This window comes from Rhea pennata, chromosome 6, assembly GCF_028389875.1.
Source record: "Rhea pennata isolate bPtePen1 chromosome 6, bPtePen1.pri, whole genome shotgun sequence".
Lineage (NCBI taxonomy): Eukaryota > Metazoa > Chordata > Aves > Rheiformes > Rheidae > Rhea > Rhea pennata.
The window spans coordinates 25457554-25472006 of record NC_084668.1 but is presented as its reverse complement, the minus strand read 5'-3'; the positions used below and the strand labels follow the sequence as shown (position 1 = coordinate 25472006).

The 14453-nt window shown below is 41.7% G+C and overlaps 1 protein-coding gene across 2 annotated transcripts in view; it reads right to left on the bottom strand.

Moving 5' to 3' along the window:
- Nucleotides 1-8610: 8610 nt before the first annotated feature.
- AGPS (alkylglycerone phosphate synthase) overlaps nt 8611-14453 on the bottom strand; it is a 92089-nt gene continuing 86246 nt past the window's right edge. For both annotated transcript variants that reach the window (XM_062578517.1, XM_062578516.1), the window contains one exon: nt 8611-13874. In XM_062578517.1, the coding sequence (XP_062434501.1) occupies nt 13753-13874 (122 nt within the window). In that variant the 3' untranslated portion in view covers nt 8611-13752. The remainder of the gene's footprint in view (nt 13875-14453) is intronic.

Sequence of the window (14453 nt, the reverse complement as noted above, 5' to 3'; positions counted from 1 at the left end):
CTCACTCAGAGCTGTTGTTGCCATAGGAAAATTCATTAATTACATAGTTTAGTCTGTGGAAGAACAGCTAAGAGCACTGACACGCTGCAAGGCAAGATACATGCTTGTACATTAGTCAATACCATAAATTTATCTTAGTGTTGATTTGGCCAGTTTTATATATATTTGATTTTCTTGCGAGCCATTTCATCCTTGAAACAAAGCTTCCCCTCCTTGGTAGCATCCACCAAATGCTCCATTTTATTCTTCCTTGGGTGAATTGGGCCGAATTCTGCCCTGCTTTGCCCACCCTGAACCCTTGTTGGCTTCATCATGGCACTTGCTGGGGCTCAGTGCCAGGCAGCTCCAGAGGTGCCTGCAGCGTTGGCAGGTACTATGGACATGAAACTCGCGTGTTTTCATTATGGCGTTATTCTGTGATGAATTCTGATTCCAGAGCATTCTCATGTTAGGGCTACCAGTCAGGCTTGCAATAGCAGGGGATGCAAATCACAGCAGAAGTTCAACTCTGTGCCAAAAATAATTCAAGAGATGCATGTACTTCTGAAACTAGTTGTTTCTGGCATGCAGTGTGATCTTCATGAATTTTGTACTAGGTAGAGAACTTGCTCCTATCTCTCAATTGTCGTAGTCTTACTTCCTGTATGTAACGGCTAAAACATTTGAACACTTTAAAGAAACGTATCTATACTCATCGTAGCACTTGGCTCAACTCAACTAGGTTCACACACTTCCTTTGCCCGTCTTTTTGGTGAACAAAATCTTATTCTAACAGCCTCAGTACATCAGATGCATCTCTGGAAACATAATTGCACAGACTGAAATAGCCTCGTTTCAAGTTTAGTTCATTCCCAAAGCCTATATTCTGATCCAAAATCTTTCCCAATATGCACTTGTACCATTTTTCTTCAATTATTGCTAAGGGCTTGCCAAATTTATGGCTAAACTTGCTTGGTTTGAGAAGTCAAACAAGTTCAGGTTGCACCAGACATTATTTTAATGAGTTTAAATGGGGTTTGGAAAGCTTTGTCATTTTGGGATAATTCTCTTTCCTTTTTTTTTTTTTTTTTTTTTTTTTTTTTTTTTTTTTTTTTTAATGCAAGTCATCAGTATGGACATTCTCATCTGTCTTTGCTTTTAATCTGTTTAAAACTTTATTGGCACAATCATATGAAGTAAGTAAATATTTTTTCATGAGCCTATAAAACATCATTAGTTTATTTTTTCATCATGTCAGGTTGAATAAGTATCTCATGGTGCCTGTACATCTTCATGAGGATTTTATTATTTATTTTGATTTAGACTAAACTAAAATGAAGACCTGTCCCAAAGCCCTGGGCTTCCCTGACAGTCTTTAAAATACACAGTAATAAAATTAAATTAACAGGCTCCCTCAGTGACTTCCAGATGGCAATACCAGAATGGTTACAGCAAAGAAGCCAAGACAACTTTAGCCTCCTCTCTTCTGCCCCAGCATCGCAGCAAACACGTCCTTCACCTCCCTCCTTTTCCAGAGCCAAAGGGCGGGAGGGCAGTGGGTGTGAGGCAGGTGAGAACGGGCACCTTATCATCAAAATAACAATTCTGCCCGCTCCTCAATGCCAGAAGGAATCAACGGCTTTGCAGAGCCATGCTAGACTCCGCAATTTTTGAGAAACAATAGCTCCAGGATAGATAATTCAGCATTTTATCCACAGGGAGATATTAGAGTAAGATGGAGAATGTGTTAGCAACACAATGGTTGTATTACTGTGGCCAATCCACATTAATTCTCCATTTAGACTGCCTTGATGCCAGTTAAGACCACCACTGAGCAGGCAGCTCAGCCCAGTTTTGAGGGCAGATGGGTCTGTATTGGGGAGTCTTGGGAAACAGCATCACACAACTGCCAGAGATTCATTCTCTAGCTGAGGGATCATGAACGTCCCAGAACAGACAGTTCTGAATCAGGGCACTTTTTTAAAAAATCCTCTTTTTTGTCCGTATGAAATAGGCTAAATCTTTTCTCTTCAGCTTTGCAAATGTGGTAAAATGGACAAACTGTTTTCTTTGAATGAATCAAATGCCAGGAGAATCAACCTTAGAGAAAGTTTTGTCCTACATGAGAAAGCTTGCACAACTCTCATCAGTGTAGACCCAATTAATGTCCCTATCTGAAGTGAAAGCCACTAACAGAGCACAGAAATCGCTTTTGCTGAACAAGAAATTCAGAAGGAGTGTAGTATCTCAGTCAGACTGTGCGAACCTGCCTTGGTGCTTTAAAAACTATTGCTTCTGCAGCCCCTGCTAGCAAACACTGTATAGAAATAGGGCAATATTCAACTGCAAACAGGCAGAAAATCAATTTCTGCACTCAAAAGGTAGTAGTTTGGACTACCTATGAGATGTAGACTTGGTCCACAACAACTGAGTTGTCTTTGAAGGCGTTGGTAACTGAAGAGGCTTGGAAGGTTGCAGGATAGAGGCTGCAGTTCTGCAAATGGGATGGAAAGACAGAGAGAACAAAACGATGCAAACCGAGCTAGTTACTTTAGATGAAGCCAGGTTTCTGTGCCACTCACGTTCTTCTCCCTCTTACATCCATGGCAAAGACAACACTACTTACGGGTCCGAGATGCTCAACACTATTTAAACGTTCTCTTCTCTCTCCTCCTCCAAACTTCCTCTTCCCTTCATGGAGTACACTGGAAAATGTCCTTTCATAGGAATTACCATTTCTTGAATGCAAAGAGAATTCATTCTGAAGACTCCAGAAAGGGAAAAGGGGTTCTCCCTCCTTACCCCAGCAGGTCTCAAAGCTAGAGAGAAGATCCTCTAGTCCACCTTCAGTGGAGGTCAAGCAGTGTTCACCAATAGTATCAGTAAGCCGTACAACTCAGCAGTACGCAGACGTTTCACTCCTGCTGTTACTGTTGTTGAACTAAACGGAAACAAGGCCTTGGACTCTGGGCCTCCATGGTTAAGCATTTTTCCACATTGCTCATGACAAAAGAGAGACTTTTCCAGGAGTGATATCAAGTCTCTCTTTTGGCAGGAGGGAAGCACCGACAGCACCTCCTCCAGCCCACTGGGTCTGCACTGCCGACGTGCAGCAGCAGGCAGCCTCCAGGGCCAGGTCTCCACCACCACCACCGCCGTGCAGGGCCCCACAGAGCTGGGCAGAGGTGTGGGGCTGCTCGCTGGGCACGGACCAAGGGCGCCCCAGGCAGCCTCACGGTGCTGGTGCCAGGTGGCACTGACCACAGCAGCGCTAGCTACCTCTTCAGCTCCCTTTTTCCGCTTTGCTCCTCAGGCTTCCTCCATGGCATCTCAAAAGCTAAACACACAAGCTACCATTGCTGTTGGAAAAACACAGGTATGCAGCTTGAGTAAATATAACTCAGTTGTACCAATAAAATTCAAGACAGAGGAATGACATAAAAAGAATGTACGTTATTTTAAATTGCAAGTTTTTATATGTTCATTTTTATTGCCTCACTCTTTAAAATAAATCCAGGACCTTATTTACTTTTATTAAACTTTAATTTCACATCTTGGTTTCAGTTCTATACTCTTAATTTATTCTATAGGCAGCCTTCCGAAAGGGAAAGAGCTAGAACAGCTGGAAAGTTTTACAGGCAGGTTATACTCAAGTCACTGTAATACAGTGGTTAAGAGCAAATTCATTTGCAGCTTCCACTATATGGAATTTTTTTCCTGCCTTTTTATGTATTCTCAAAAACAGCAAGACTGAAATTGTACAGTTCTTCATAACTGAGGTTTGAATGTCTGCATCAACATTTTACAGTCGTGTTTTGAAGTTGACGGAAATGGAATATAAAAAAAGTCCAAAAAAGTCCCAAAATTAAAATCCTAATCAAAAGTGTATAATGCACAAACAGCGCATAGCAGCAGCACAACCGAATAGGCAGAGCACAAGTGCCCTGTTCTCAGAGTCTTAATACAGCAAGCAAAATTTGGAAGCAAGAGGTAGAAATAGAAGAAAGAAGTAGAACGCAAAGATCAGTAAGAGCTTTTAGAGCACAAAGGCACACGACAACTCCTGCCCCTGCTCTGCAGCAGAGAAGTCGCTAGGCTCAAGCTCATTCAACAACCTCAAAGAAAACGCGAAGAGTAAAACGACTCCCCTGCTCCCCTCTCCTGCAGCCGTTAGGAGCTTTATACGAAGGAGGCTGTCGCACCTGAGCTGGCATCCCTTGTCCCACAGACTTCCCGAAGCTCCGCTTCGTTAACTCTTCCAGCGCTTATCATTTCAGTAGGCACGACCGTACCTGGATATTAAGAATTTATCAAAAAAGCCACTTTGTGCCTGCAGGCTGCAAATAACCCCCGTGTTTTTGTGATGGTGCAGCTCTATGGGCGGCACTCTCTGTTTAAAGAGAATTATTTTCCTTTTGGAAGCCGACGAGTTGCCGGCTACAGACGAGCTGCCATCAGCAGCGGGGCAGGCGGAGGTGGCCCCGGGAGACGACCAGCAGAAAGCAGCTCGCGGCGCAGCACCTCAAGGGGTTCGCCGCCGGCAAACCGGTCACCAGGGATCGGCGGGTCCGGGCGCGAGGGGCCGCGGGGAGCTGCCCGGCCGCGGCCGCGGGGCCGGACCCGAACGCGGCCGAGCTCCGGCGATCGGCAGTCACGGGTTTCCCTGTGGTGCTAATTCTGAAAAGCGCCCGCATTATTTATGACATGTATAAAATTACTGTGAGATGGAAGAAAACGCTTTCTCCTACAGAGAGAGAAAGAAAAGGAAAGAAACTTTGAATTATGGAGCTGAAATTATCTTTGCAGGCCTGGAAATACAGACCACCAGGTAGGATTTACTCATTTTAAATTTTGTACTTAAAGTGTGTTTTTTTCCTTAAAGTTATCGAGACATGAGCTATTAAAGAGCCATTTGTTACGCAGAAGAACAGTAATTTAGGAAAAGGATATAAGGCTTCATGACATGAACAGAGACAGTAAATATTATCTAAGTAATCAGTATAGCAGATCTCCCCTCACTTTTTACGAAAAACCTACAGCTCAGGCCACACGTCCGTCCCTGCTGGTCTCCCCCTGCCCCAGACCCTCCGCTGCCAGTGTCTTCTCCAAGCAGAGCAGCGAACATCATGAGATGAAGCAGCAACCCGCGGCACCACCTTCTTCAGCTGGGAAGGAGAGAGGACTGGATCGCCCAGTCACAACCCCCTGCGGTCCCAGCTTGCCCCCGCGGCAGCACCGGGCTGCCCTCAGCCCCACGGCGCTTCTCCTTCCCCGGCTCGAACGCGGCGGCGAGCGTGTGTGCACTGGGGACACGGCGAGGGCGGGTGGAGGTTGGCTTGGCCAGGGCCAGAAACCTTTGTAGCAACCAGAGCACCTGCAGCTGGGGCAAACACCAGCACAGCTGGAATAAAACGACAGGCGTTCGCAAACGCAGCCAATAAAAATAGCACATGTGAGATGGCAAAGCTCTCCACGCTCTAAAGAAAACACGCACGCAAGCTGTGGCCTGTATCTGGAGGGAGTTCAAAAAACCTGCAGCATCTCTCTATGGCTCCCCAGGCAACATTATGGGAAGTCAACACAGTCATTTTGTTTGTTTGCAAGCAGTGAGCAAACACTGTCATTGAGACTCGCAGTGAGACATCACATTTATGCTTCAAGATGTCGAGTATCAGCACCACGCGCAGGGCTGCGTGTGCCGAGGCTGTAATAGATACAAGCATGGTTCTTCCTCCACGCTAGGCCCCACATTCGTACAACCTCCTTGCCGTCGAGGAAGCTGGCGTTTACTTTAAGTGATACACACTAGTGCTCCAGGTGCCGAAGATCTTGTTGACCATTGCAGAGCCTCTGCGCTTGTGCAGCACATTGCGCTCGCATCCTTCTGCACCAGGACTGCTGCCCTGCTAGTCCCCCGCGTCTTCGCGGTGCTGGGCACCCACCGCTCTGCACCCGTAGCATATCAGCACACGGTCTTAAAACAAATAGAACAGAAAAATCGCCAAACAAAGCTTTCGCTCTTTTAATATTTTCTTTTCAGCAGTGAATAACAACCAGGCTATCCTTTCTGCAGCAGCCACAAGGATAATTTTGGCTTCAGTAACAGAAATCACACTGCGATAGAGACTGGGTGGAAGAACCCAAAGCTCAGGAGAAGGTGTAGGGGGCCAGCTTGCAAATGCATAGCTGTAAACACCTGAATGCTGATTCAGATACGCTGACAGATGTGTAGGGGAACCTTATAAAAGAACAGGAAATAATGTCATGTTGTGGACATGTCTTCACATCCACAGAGCAGCATACTGCTCTACAAATGAAGGGACAGAGATTTCCTCTCATCGATCTTAAAGTACTAAATTTTAACTAAGGCAGCAGATTTGTTACCATCCTAAAATTTATCGTTTCTCTGTAACAACCAAGTTCCTTCTGCTCGGCTGTTGCTGCCAGATGTTCATTTCTGTGTAATTTAGCCAGAGAAGCAAGACACTGCCTTGCCCTGCCCTTGCTCTGTTTTCCCACTTAGTAATTCTCGCTGCTTCCTGGTCACTACATCATCTGCTCTAAGGCATACGACAAAGTCGTACAAAGAAGTTTTTATTCAGCGTGCGGAGGGGACAAAAGTTCTTCCCGAAAACCTCTCTCTGCTCTCTCTTGCACAGCAGTCGCTCGTCTCCTCTGCCTAAAACCACAAACCCTGCGTCCTTACCCAAGCGCCGGGTATCAGCACTGCAGGAGCGCACGCTCGTACGGCCAGCACAGCTCCTCGTCGGGAGGACGCTTTCTTCACAGAGATGCTGGAACTGCAGCCAGCAACACGCGTACAGACCTGGCTCTCTGCTGGTTCCTCCCAGCACCTTTTCTCTTCCCTCTTCTCCCCAGCACCTCTTTTGCAGGTTGCCCCAGGTCCCTGCAGGCTGTCCTTAATTCTTTGCTCTAAAGGGATCTCCTCCTCTAAGCAGAAGCTACCACCCAAACTCCCTTTGAGACATGCTCTAAACCGAGTCCCAGAAACATCCCAGGGAAGCCAAATCTCTGCTCTCGCACGTTCCCGCGCCAGGACACGAGCTGTAAAATAGCACTGAGCACAGCTGAGGACAACGTGGTCACAACACAGCGACAAGCATGAACTAAGGCAAGACCTTCATTTAATAAGAAAAGCTTATATCAAAAACACTAATTGTAAGAACAGCGTTGTCTTGTATTTCCAGGAGCAGCAGTACAGAAAAGGCCAGTTTGCAATGGCTTTGCCTTGGGATTGACCCACTCATGAAAATATTTTAAGGCTACAAGGAAAACAAAAGAGCTATTAGTAACCAGAGGACCGTATAGCAGAGCGCACTGATCAGCTGGAGTGAATACCAATTAGTTTCTCCCATAGTCAGAGCATTCATTTTTCTACCACATGGGTTGTCTGGTATTAAATAAGGGTTGAGCTAACATTTCAGCTCCTTGCCAGTACAAATCAGGGTTGCTTAACTGCATGGCTGCCTGTTTTCCACAAAATCCTGAGAGAACTTCATGTATCGAGTCTCCCACCCACTTAAGTTTGGCTGAAACTGTCCACAAAGCTCAAAAGGTTTGTTGGAGGCAAAGGGAGAAAAATAAGGAGCAAACTGAGCAGTAAAGAGATTGCATATACTTAGCTTCCTTTAAAAAAGCAAACAACCCCCCCCCCCAAACAAGCTAAAAGTAAAAACCTCCCCTCTATCCAGGACTCCGCACTAACCCCATGGCCTGATCTGGTGAGTACAATGCCCAAGGCTTGTCCAAAAATGCCATTCTAAGGTCACGATGTTCATGCAGCGTTCCTCGCTCAGGTCTTTCCTACAACATTTGCTTCCTAACCTCAGCAAGATTTACTTTTTTAATGACTGGCTTTTATTGCCTCATCTCTACACATATTTATCCAGCTGCTACGTATTTGCTAGGTGAGTGCATGTGTCACTTGACTTTTCAGAGCAGCTTTTAACCCCTGCCTCTGGGCAGTCAGGATTTCCTGCGCGGCAGCAGTAACAGAGTGAAACGGGAAATACTGATGGCTGCTGCTGCTGGGCAGAAGAAATAAACGTCAATGGCTGCATTTGTACCTACTCCCAGGCCCTCCGGCTTCATTACTCCCTCATCCTCGGCAATTCAAGGTTGCTGTTCAACCACTTATCAATACCAACATCAATAATCAATTTACCAGCAATTACATATATCAATTTGTCTTGCCTTTGCACCGATCTACCCAAATCTACCTTTTTATATGTTTCCAGTATTCGGTGCTGGATTTCATTTGAGTGCGTAACATCAGCGCTATTTATCGCCTTCAAACTGCTCTGAGCATTTACGTTGCTCAACTTGCACCGACTGGCGTGATGGCAGCACCAGATACGCCACGGGGACGGATCCAAGCCCTTCCAGTAATCTGAAACGAGAGCACCCTTATCAAGGCCCCATCTTCAACTCTATCTAATATTTTATTTTGTATACCGTTATTTTGTTATTTTGTAGTAGCACCTTGGAAAGCCAGCCACACTAAGATAAGCCATGTGGTATTGAACTGCAAAGTCATAAAAAAAATCATTTGACATTCTTCATTAGAAAACATAGTTTAATTTTTAAATAAATTTTAAACAAAGACTAACATTTGTCACTTTTCTGATTTATGATTTAATCTGAACTCCTAGAAGTTTATGCTTTATACAATTACAGTCACATCATCAGATTGTGTCCATCATCTTCTGGTATACATACGTTGCTCTGATCAACGCTTCTATTTCACAGACAAAAGGCTGCTATGAGATACTTTACAGCACTACAACAAATTAGTCTTTCAAAAGCTGTTATGTCCCCATGCTTTTATCATGAAGGTAGAAATGGACTGGATGCTCCCCAAACAGAATTATTTTACTGGAGTTTCTCAACAGTCAGCTAAAACAAATTTAGCTTTATTCTGAATCAAAATGAAACATTCATAAAGGTTCCCATTAAAAAAGTTTAGTTTTTCAAAAGTGCAAAAACAACTTCATAAATAAAATATTTCACAGCATTTCAGAAGAGGTACATGTTATTGCAACTTGTATTGGTAAATACTGCAGGTAACAATAAGATTTAAAATGAAGTTCTCATATTTTGAAACAGTAAGTTTTAAATTTCAAACTGACAGTATGGATATATTTGACAGTATGCCAAACAGTTTTGGAAAAAGCTTTGGCCACCTCAGCACTTGAGCACCACGGGAGACCCGAAAGCTGAGCACGAACAAAGTAATCACCTGCCAAGTACGGTCTCCACAAACCACCGAGGGAGAGACACCAATTTTCTTCAAAGATAATGTAGGACTGAGTCAGCTTTGGGACTGAGAAACCATGCACAGCAAGCTACAGTATTTATGCAGCTGCCAGTTCAGATCCAGCTTTTTATAAAATGCAGGATTTTTGTTTAAAAATGAAGAGGACGTTAATGAGACTGGTCTCATCCTGAGAGAAGTATTACACATCGCCCAAGAACTGCTCTGTGTAGAGAGTAACTAGATCAAAACTAAACAAAACCACTGCATTTTTATGCTGCTGATGAGAAGGAAACATACAAATAATGCCTAAATATCAGGTAATTTTCCTCCTTCCTGTGAGAAACTACACCCCAAAAAATTGTAGATAACAGTGCAATATTGCCATTTATAATTCTCCAAATTAAAGCACACCATTGCATCTCCTGTTCTCCGCCTACAATGCTTTCTGCAGTTTTAAAATGAAGTGAATTAATGAAACTGCATTAGCATAAGACAACGCAACAGACCTTTTAGCAAGATGCAATTTCAGTCATTTTAGCTTAAAGGACATAATAAAATATAGCAAGGAGAAATAACTGAAATAAGCTTTTGCTTGTATGCGCATATTCATGCGCACAAAACTTTCAAATAGAGATTTATGGAGCTTTAACAAATAGTTCTTATCACAAATACATGCAACAGCAGGAAACTAAAGTCATAGCTGGTGCAATCACTTAACCCAACAAGCCTTTGAACAAGGGGAAGCTAAAATAAGGTGTTCTCCTGCGTCGCATACACTGAGCTTCCCAAGAGCAGAAAGTCACTCTGCTGTACAAACAGGGAGAACGGGGGAAGAGAAACCTCTGAACTGAGCAGACCAACAAATTTACATAATCCAACAGAAGCCAAGTATTGTTTTCACTTTCCTTTACTGAAAATCTACTATCTTAATATTCTGCTTTAAACAGCATGCAAAAATAAATCTTCTATCAGCATATCTTTTCAAATTAATCTCCTTTCTCTCTACAAATACAAAAACCTTCCTATTAATTTTCCTCAGAAGTTTACCACCAAGTTACGATGAACCAAAGTGACAAGTGTGGGGAACATATTTTTTAGTTTCAGCACAAAAACACATAATGGTTTAGGCCCATTATTTTTATTAATGACATAAGGTTTGATAATCTCTTAACATTACAACTGCAGTTTTACAGTTAGTCTCACACTAGAATGACAAACACCGTTTGGCTTTACTAGCAGAAAGTTGAATTACAACCTTGATAAGCGTACATTTTCCAAGACTGAGAAACAGTTTGTGTTTTCTGGATTTCAATGCTAGCATATCCCTGCCTCTGAGGTTGGTTTCAATTAATTTACATCGCTATGGAAGAACTATTCGGCCTGGCCTACGTTCCCAGCTGTAAAGCAAAGATGACATCTCCAATGTAACCAATATACTGTAAGTAGTAACATCCACAGTATTAAAATCACAAAATGACGTGCTTTTCTTTAAGATCTAGACTCTGTGTTAATTTCTAACATATGTTCTCTGATGACATTCTCTTTCAAACTTTTATAAAGGTGTGTCTAATGGAAATACACTTAGTCAAGCATATTCATTCTGCATCTTTCTTGCCTTTAAAGGGGGGGGGAAAACAGTAGCTGTGTACTTGCAAGTCACAACAAGTTAAACTTGTATCTTACTCACGGCCAAAGTAGTCAAATGAAAAAGAAAGATGCTTTGCCAGGATACGCTTCCGACCTGCATGGAAGAAACTCCACCTCTGAACAGGCTGCAGCTATGGGAAGCGTAGCCCGTATGAGGAAAACGGAGAAGGAAGAGAGGTGGAAGACTTAATTCGCTATTAGAAGAGGGAAGATTTCTTTTAAAGGGCTAATGACCTGTGTGTATCTAGGCCTCCCTCCTGTCTTTGTACTGCATGTTTCTCCATTTTCATTACATGTTTAAAAGGGAAAGAATTAAAGACAGCCAATAAAATCTGCATTTCAACTGTAGGATTTCACTAAGCTCCAAACAGTTCATACGACAGAAAAATATTTAGGAAGACACCTTTTTCTCTAATGGCTGGCCGACAGCTATCTATTACATTTGCAGTTAATCCTTTCCCTGGGATTATCCTGCATTATATCTGTAGGACTTCTATAATCTGTTATTTCACCTTGCCATAGGAAAATTGATGTGCAGTGAAATTTCAGAAGCCGCTGGCTATTTAAAGATTGAAAATAAAGGGCATAAAGAGTTTTTGGCTGTGTAACTTCAATAAAACAGTTTGGGAAAACCATAGTTAGGAAGTTAAGAGTTAGGGAGGAAGTTGTACCTTCTATGTAGTACTTTAAAAGTACTACATAGTAATGCTTAAAGTCAAATAAGTCTACAACATCTTAAGAGACAAGTGTATTACTGAGCTATAATGACTTGTTTTAGTTCTGCTTGTGCTGTCATTGTGCAAAAATGCTTCTGGTTATCCACACAATTTCCTTCAAATCCGATTATTTCATGTCAGCATACCATGCTTTCACTGAGGCACATAAAAAAAAACCCACCCATATTTACCAGCTCCTAGAAAGGTCTCTATTTCAGTGACACTGGCCATCAGCAAGATTCCAGCCGTGGCCAAATAATCACTGTTGTGCAGCATGCAAAATGAAGAAGTCTCCTGCAGAAACGTGCGCAGACTCACTTTGCTGAGACAGCCATTGTGCACATATCGAATAAGGAACACTTAACCACAGTGCCAGGAATCAGTTTCCTAAAACGGACTACAGATACCATCGTTTCGGGTGCTGCTGAAGTATGAGCTCTGTGGGCCAAAATACTAAGAACAAAAAATGCAGAAGACTAGATTTTTTTTATATATCGAAGTGTTATGAAACAAAGACTATTAGAAATAAATCTAACTGCATGACAAATACCATCTTAGCATCCTATTTTATGACCTGTGGATCATAAAAGGCTTTGATGTGGCATCAGTCACATGCATTTTAAAGTGATGTTTTGACTGTTCATGATTTTTAGATGATTTTAATTACATACTTGAAATTTAAGCAGTTTCAAAGTTGTTTGATATGCAGTATTCTTCAAGCATGTATATCCTACTTTATGGTGTATTACCAAAATTGAGAACTAATTAGACAGTATCCTAAAATAGTTTAAAAACAGAATTGCAATTTCATCTTTTTCTCCTTGTTAAGGGCACTACCAATACAAAAGGTGCTCAAACTGTCACTACAGAGCAGTGAAGCAGTTGCCTAGAGAGACAGTGTCCTCAAAGGACAGTCTGTATTTTGTTTACTTATGTGATCATATACTTTATCAAAAAGTTGGATAATTTGCTTTAAGAAAAGAACCCACCTTAAAAATGGATCATGAGTATTGACAAATACTTCTAGTTTTACTGATTAAGATTCAAGTTTCAATGTAAAAATGCTTACTCACATACTGTACTCAAGAAAATTTTCTCCTAAAGTTAAATGGACAATTACATTTGTGGCTACCAGTGAAGTAAACAAACAATTCATAAAGGTCATAGGAAACTGTACAAAATTAAAATGGGAAACTGCACTTTTAGGATGACAGTATGTTGTCCACTTAAGCTTAGTAAAACTGTTGAGACTGTTTCAAAAAGACAGTGCTGGGCAAACAGTTTCATTTGAATAGCTAAAACATTTCAACTGAAAAAGGTGTTTTGCATCTCTGCAAAACAAAACAGAAGCAAAACCATACACACAAGGACTGTAGTACAGATGAAGGCAAAGTTTTATGTTACAAACCTGTTTTCAACATACAGTGAGAAATGTCCATTGTACAAAACTTCAGTGACTTACCTAAGATTAATTTAAGCAGATTATCCCAGCAATGCAAATACAACTCAGAACACATTAAGATTTTCAGTAGTGCTAAGGTAGGTGACTGCAGAGTTTTTTTTTTTAGAAGTAGTTTGACTTAATCCTGTCTCTTACGATCAAAGCCTACATTTGTGCTTTAAAGGGTTGCTGATTACAAGTCTATTATACACTTAATTCTTCAGCATAGAAGTACTTCTTGGTGTAATCTCATCTGTCTCCTAGTAGCTTTCCTTTAGCAAGGGGCTGCATTGAGCAGCTGCTTCTGTAGACAACACCATTGTCAATCTTTGTTCTCCTTGCAGGGGATGCTTTAGTAAGAAGCAGCTGGCTGCATCCAGCACAGAAAATACTTTCAGCTGTGTTGCCTAAGCAAACTTGGAAAACCAAATTTGCATTTCCTGGTTGGCAATATACTTTGATGTGCCCAGTGGGTTGTTCAAGAGTTTAGAAGCAGTGTAAGTAAAAATCCATAAACATTATCAATGAATGAAGGAATTCATTCCACTTTATTGGAAGGGAAAAGACAAAGTAATATAGTAGCCTTAAAGTTTAGTCTATGTTATATTTGATTACTGGGATATCAGTACAATGAAAATGAAGGAATTTCAACAGCAATTTTGAAGTTTTAGTACATCATGTTGTACAGGGCTTTATAAAAGGTTTTTGTTTCCAAAGATGTTATTGGGGTCCACGTATTCTTTAATGGATCTCAGCATTCCCAAGCCGACATCAGAGATGCTCTCCTTCATCCAGCGCTTCCGCAATTTGCCTACTGGAAAAACAAAAACAAAGTATTTCAATATATGGCAGGATTCTAGGAGCCAATCAATCTTGTGACCATGAATGAATAAACACTGTGTGATAAATGCTTTTATTCAAAAATGAGAAATGTTTTGCTTTATTTGATTTATTGAGCCCACCAGACTATCAAGCTCATTAAGCTCAGCATACTCCCAGAGGAAGCCTGTGTTCCACACTGTCTGCTTTCTTTAGAAAGTACGAAATTTAGATGAAGCTTAGGCTGAGATCACATATTCTATTAAAAATAGTGAAATAGTAATTATAAAATTTAAAAAGCCAAACTCATTTTAAGTAGGAAGCTGAAAAGACTTAAAACTAGATCCCCATACTGCTTGACTACCTTAAAGTAAGCAAAAATAAGTCAGAACCTACTGCCAGAAACAAGTTTTAAATAGTATTGGGCTTAAATAACTAAAAATTGCTTTCTAAAGAGAAGACAAAGCCTAGCTTTCAATCAAAGCATTTTATTTCATTCAAACTTTCACACAGGCTAGCACTTGCACATAGTATTTTACAAAGGAACTTAGTTTCCATATTAAAATGGATATTC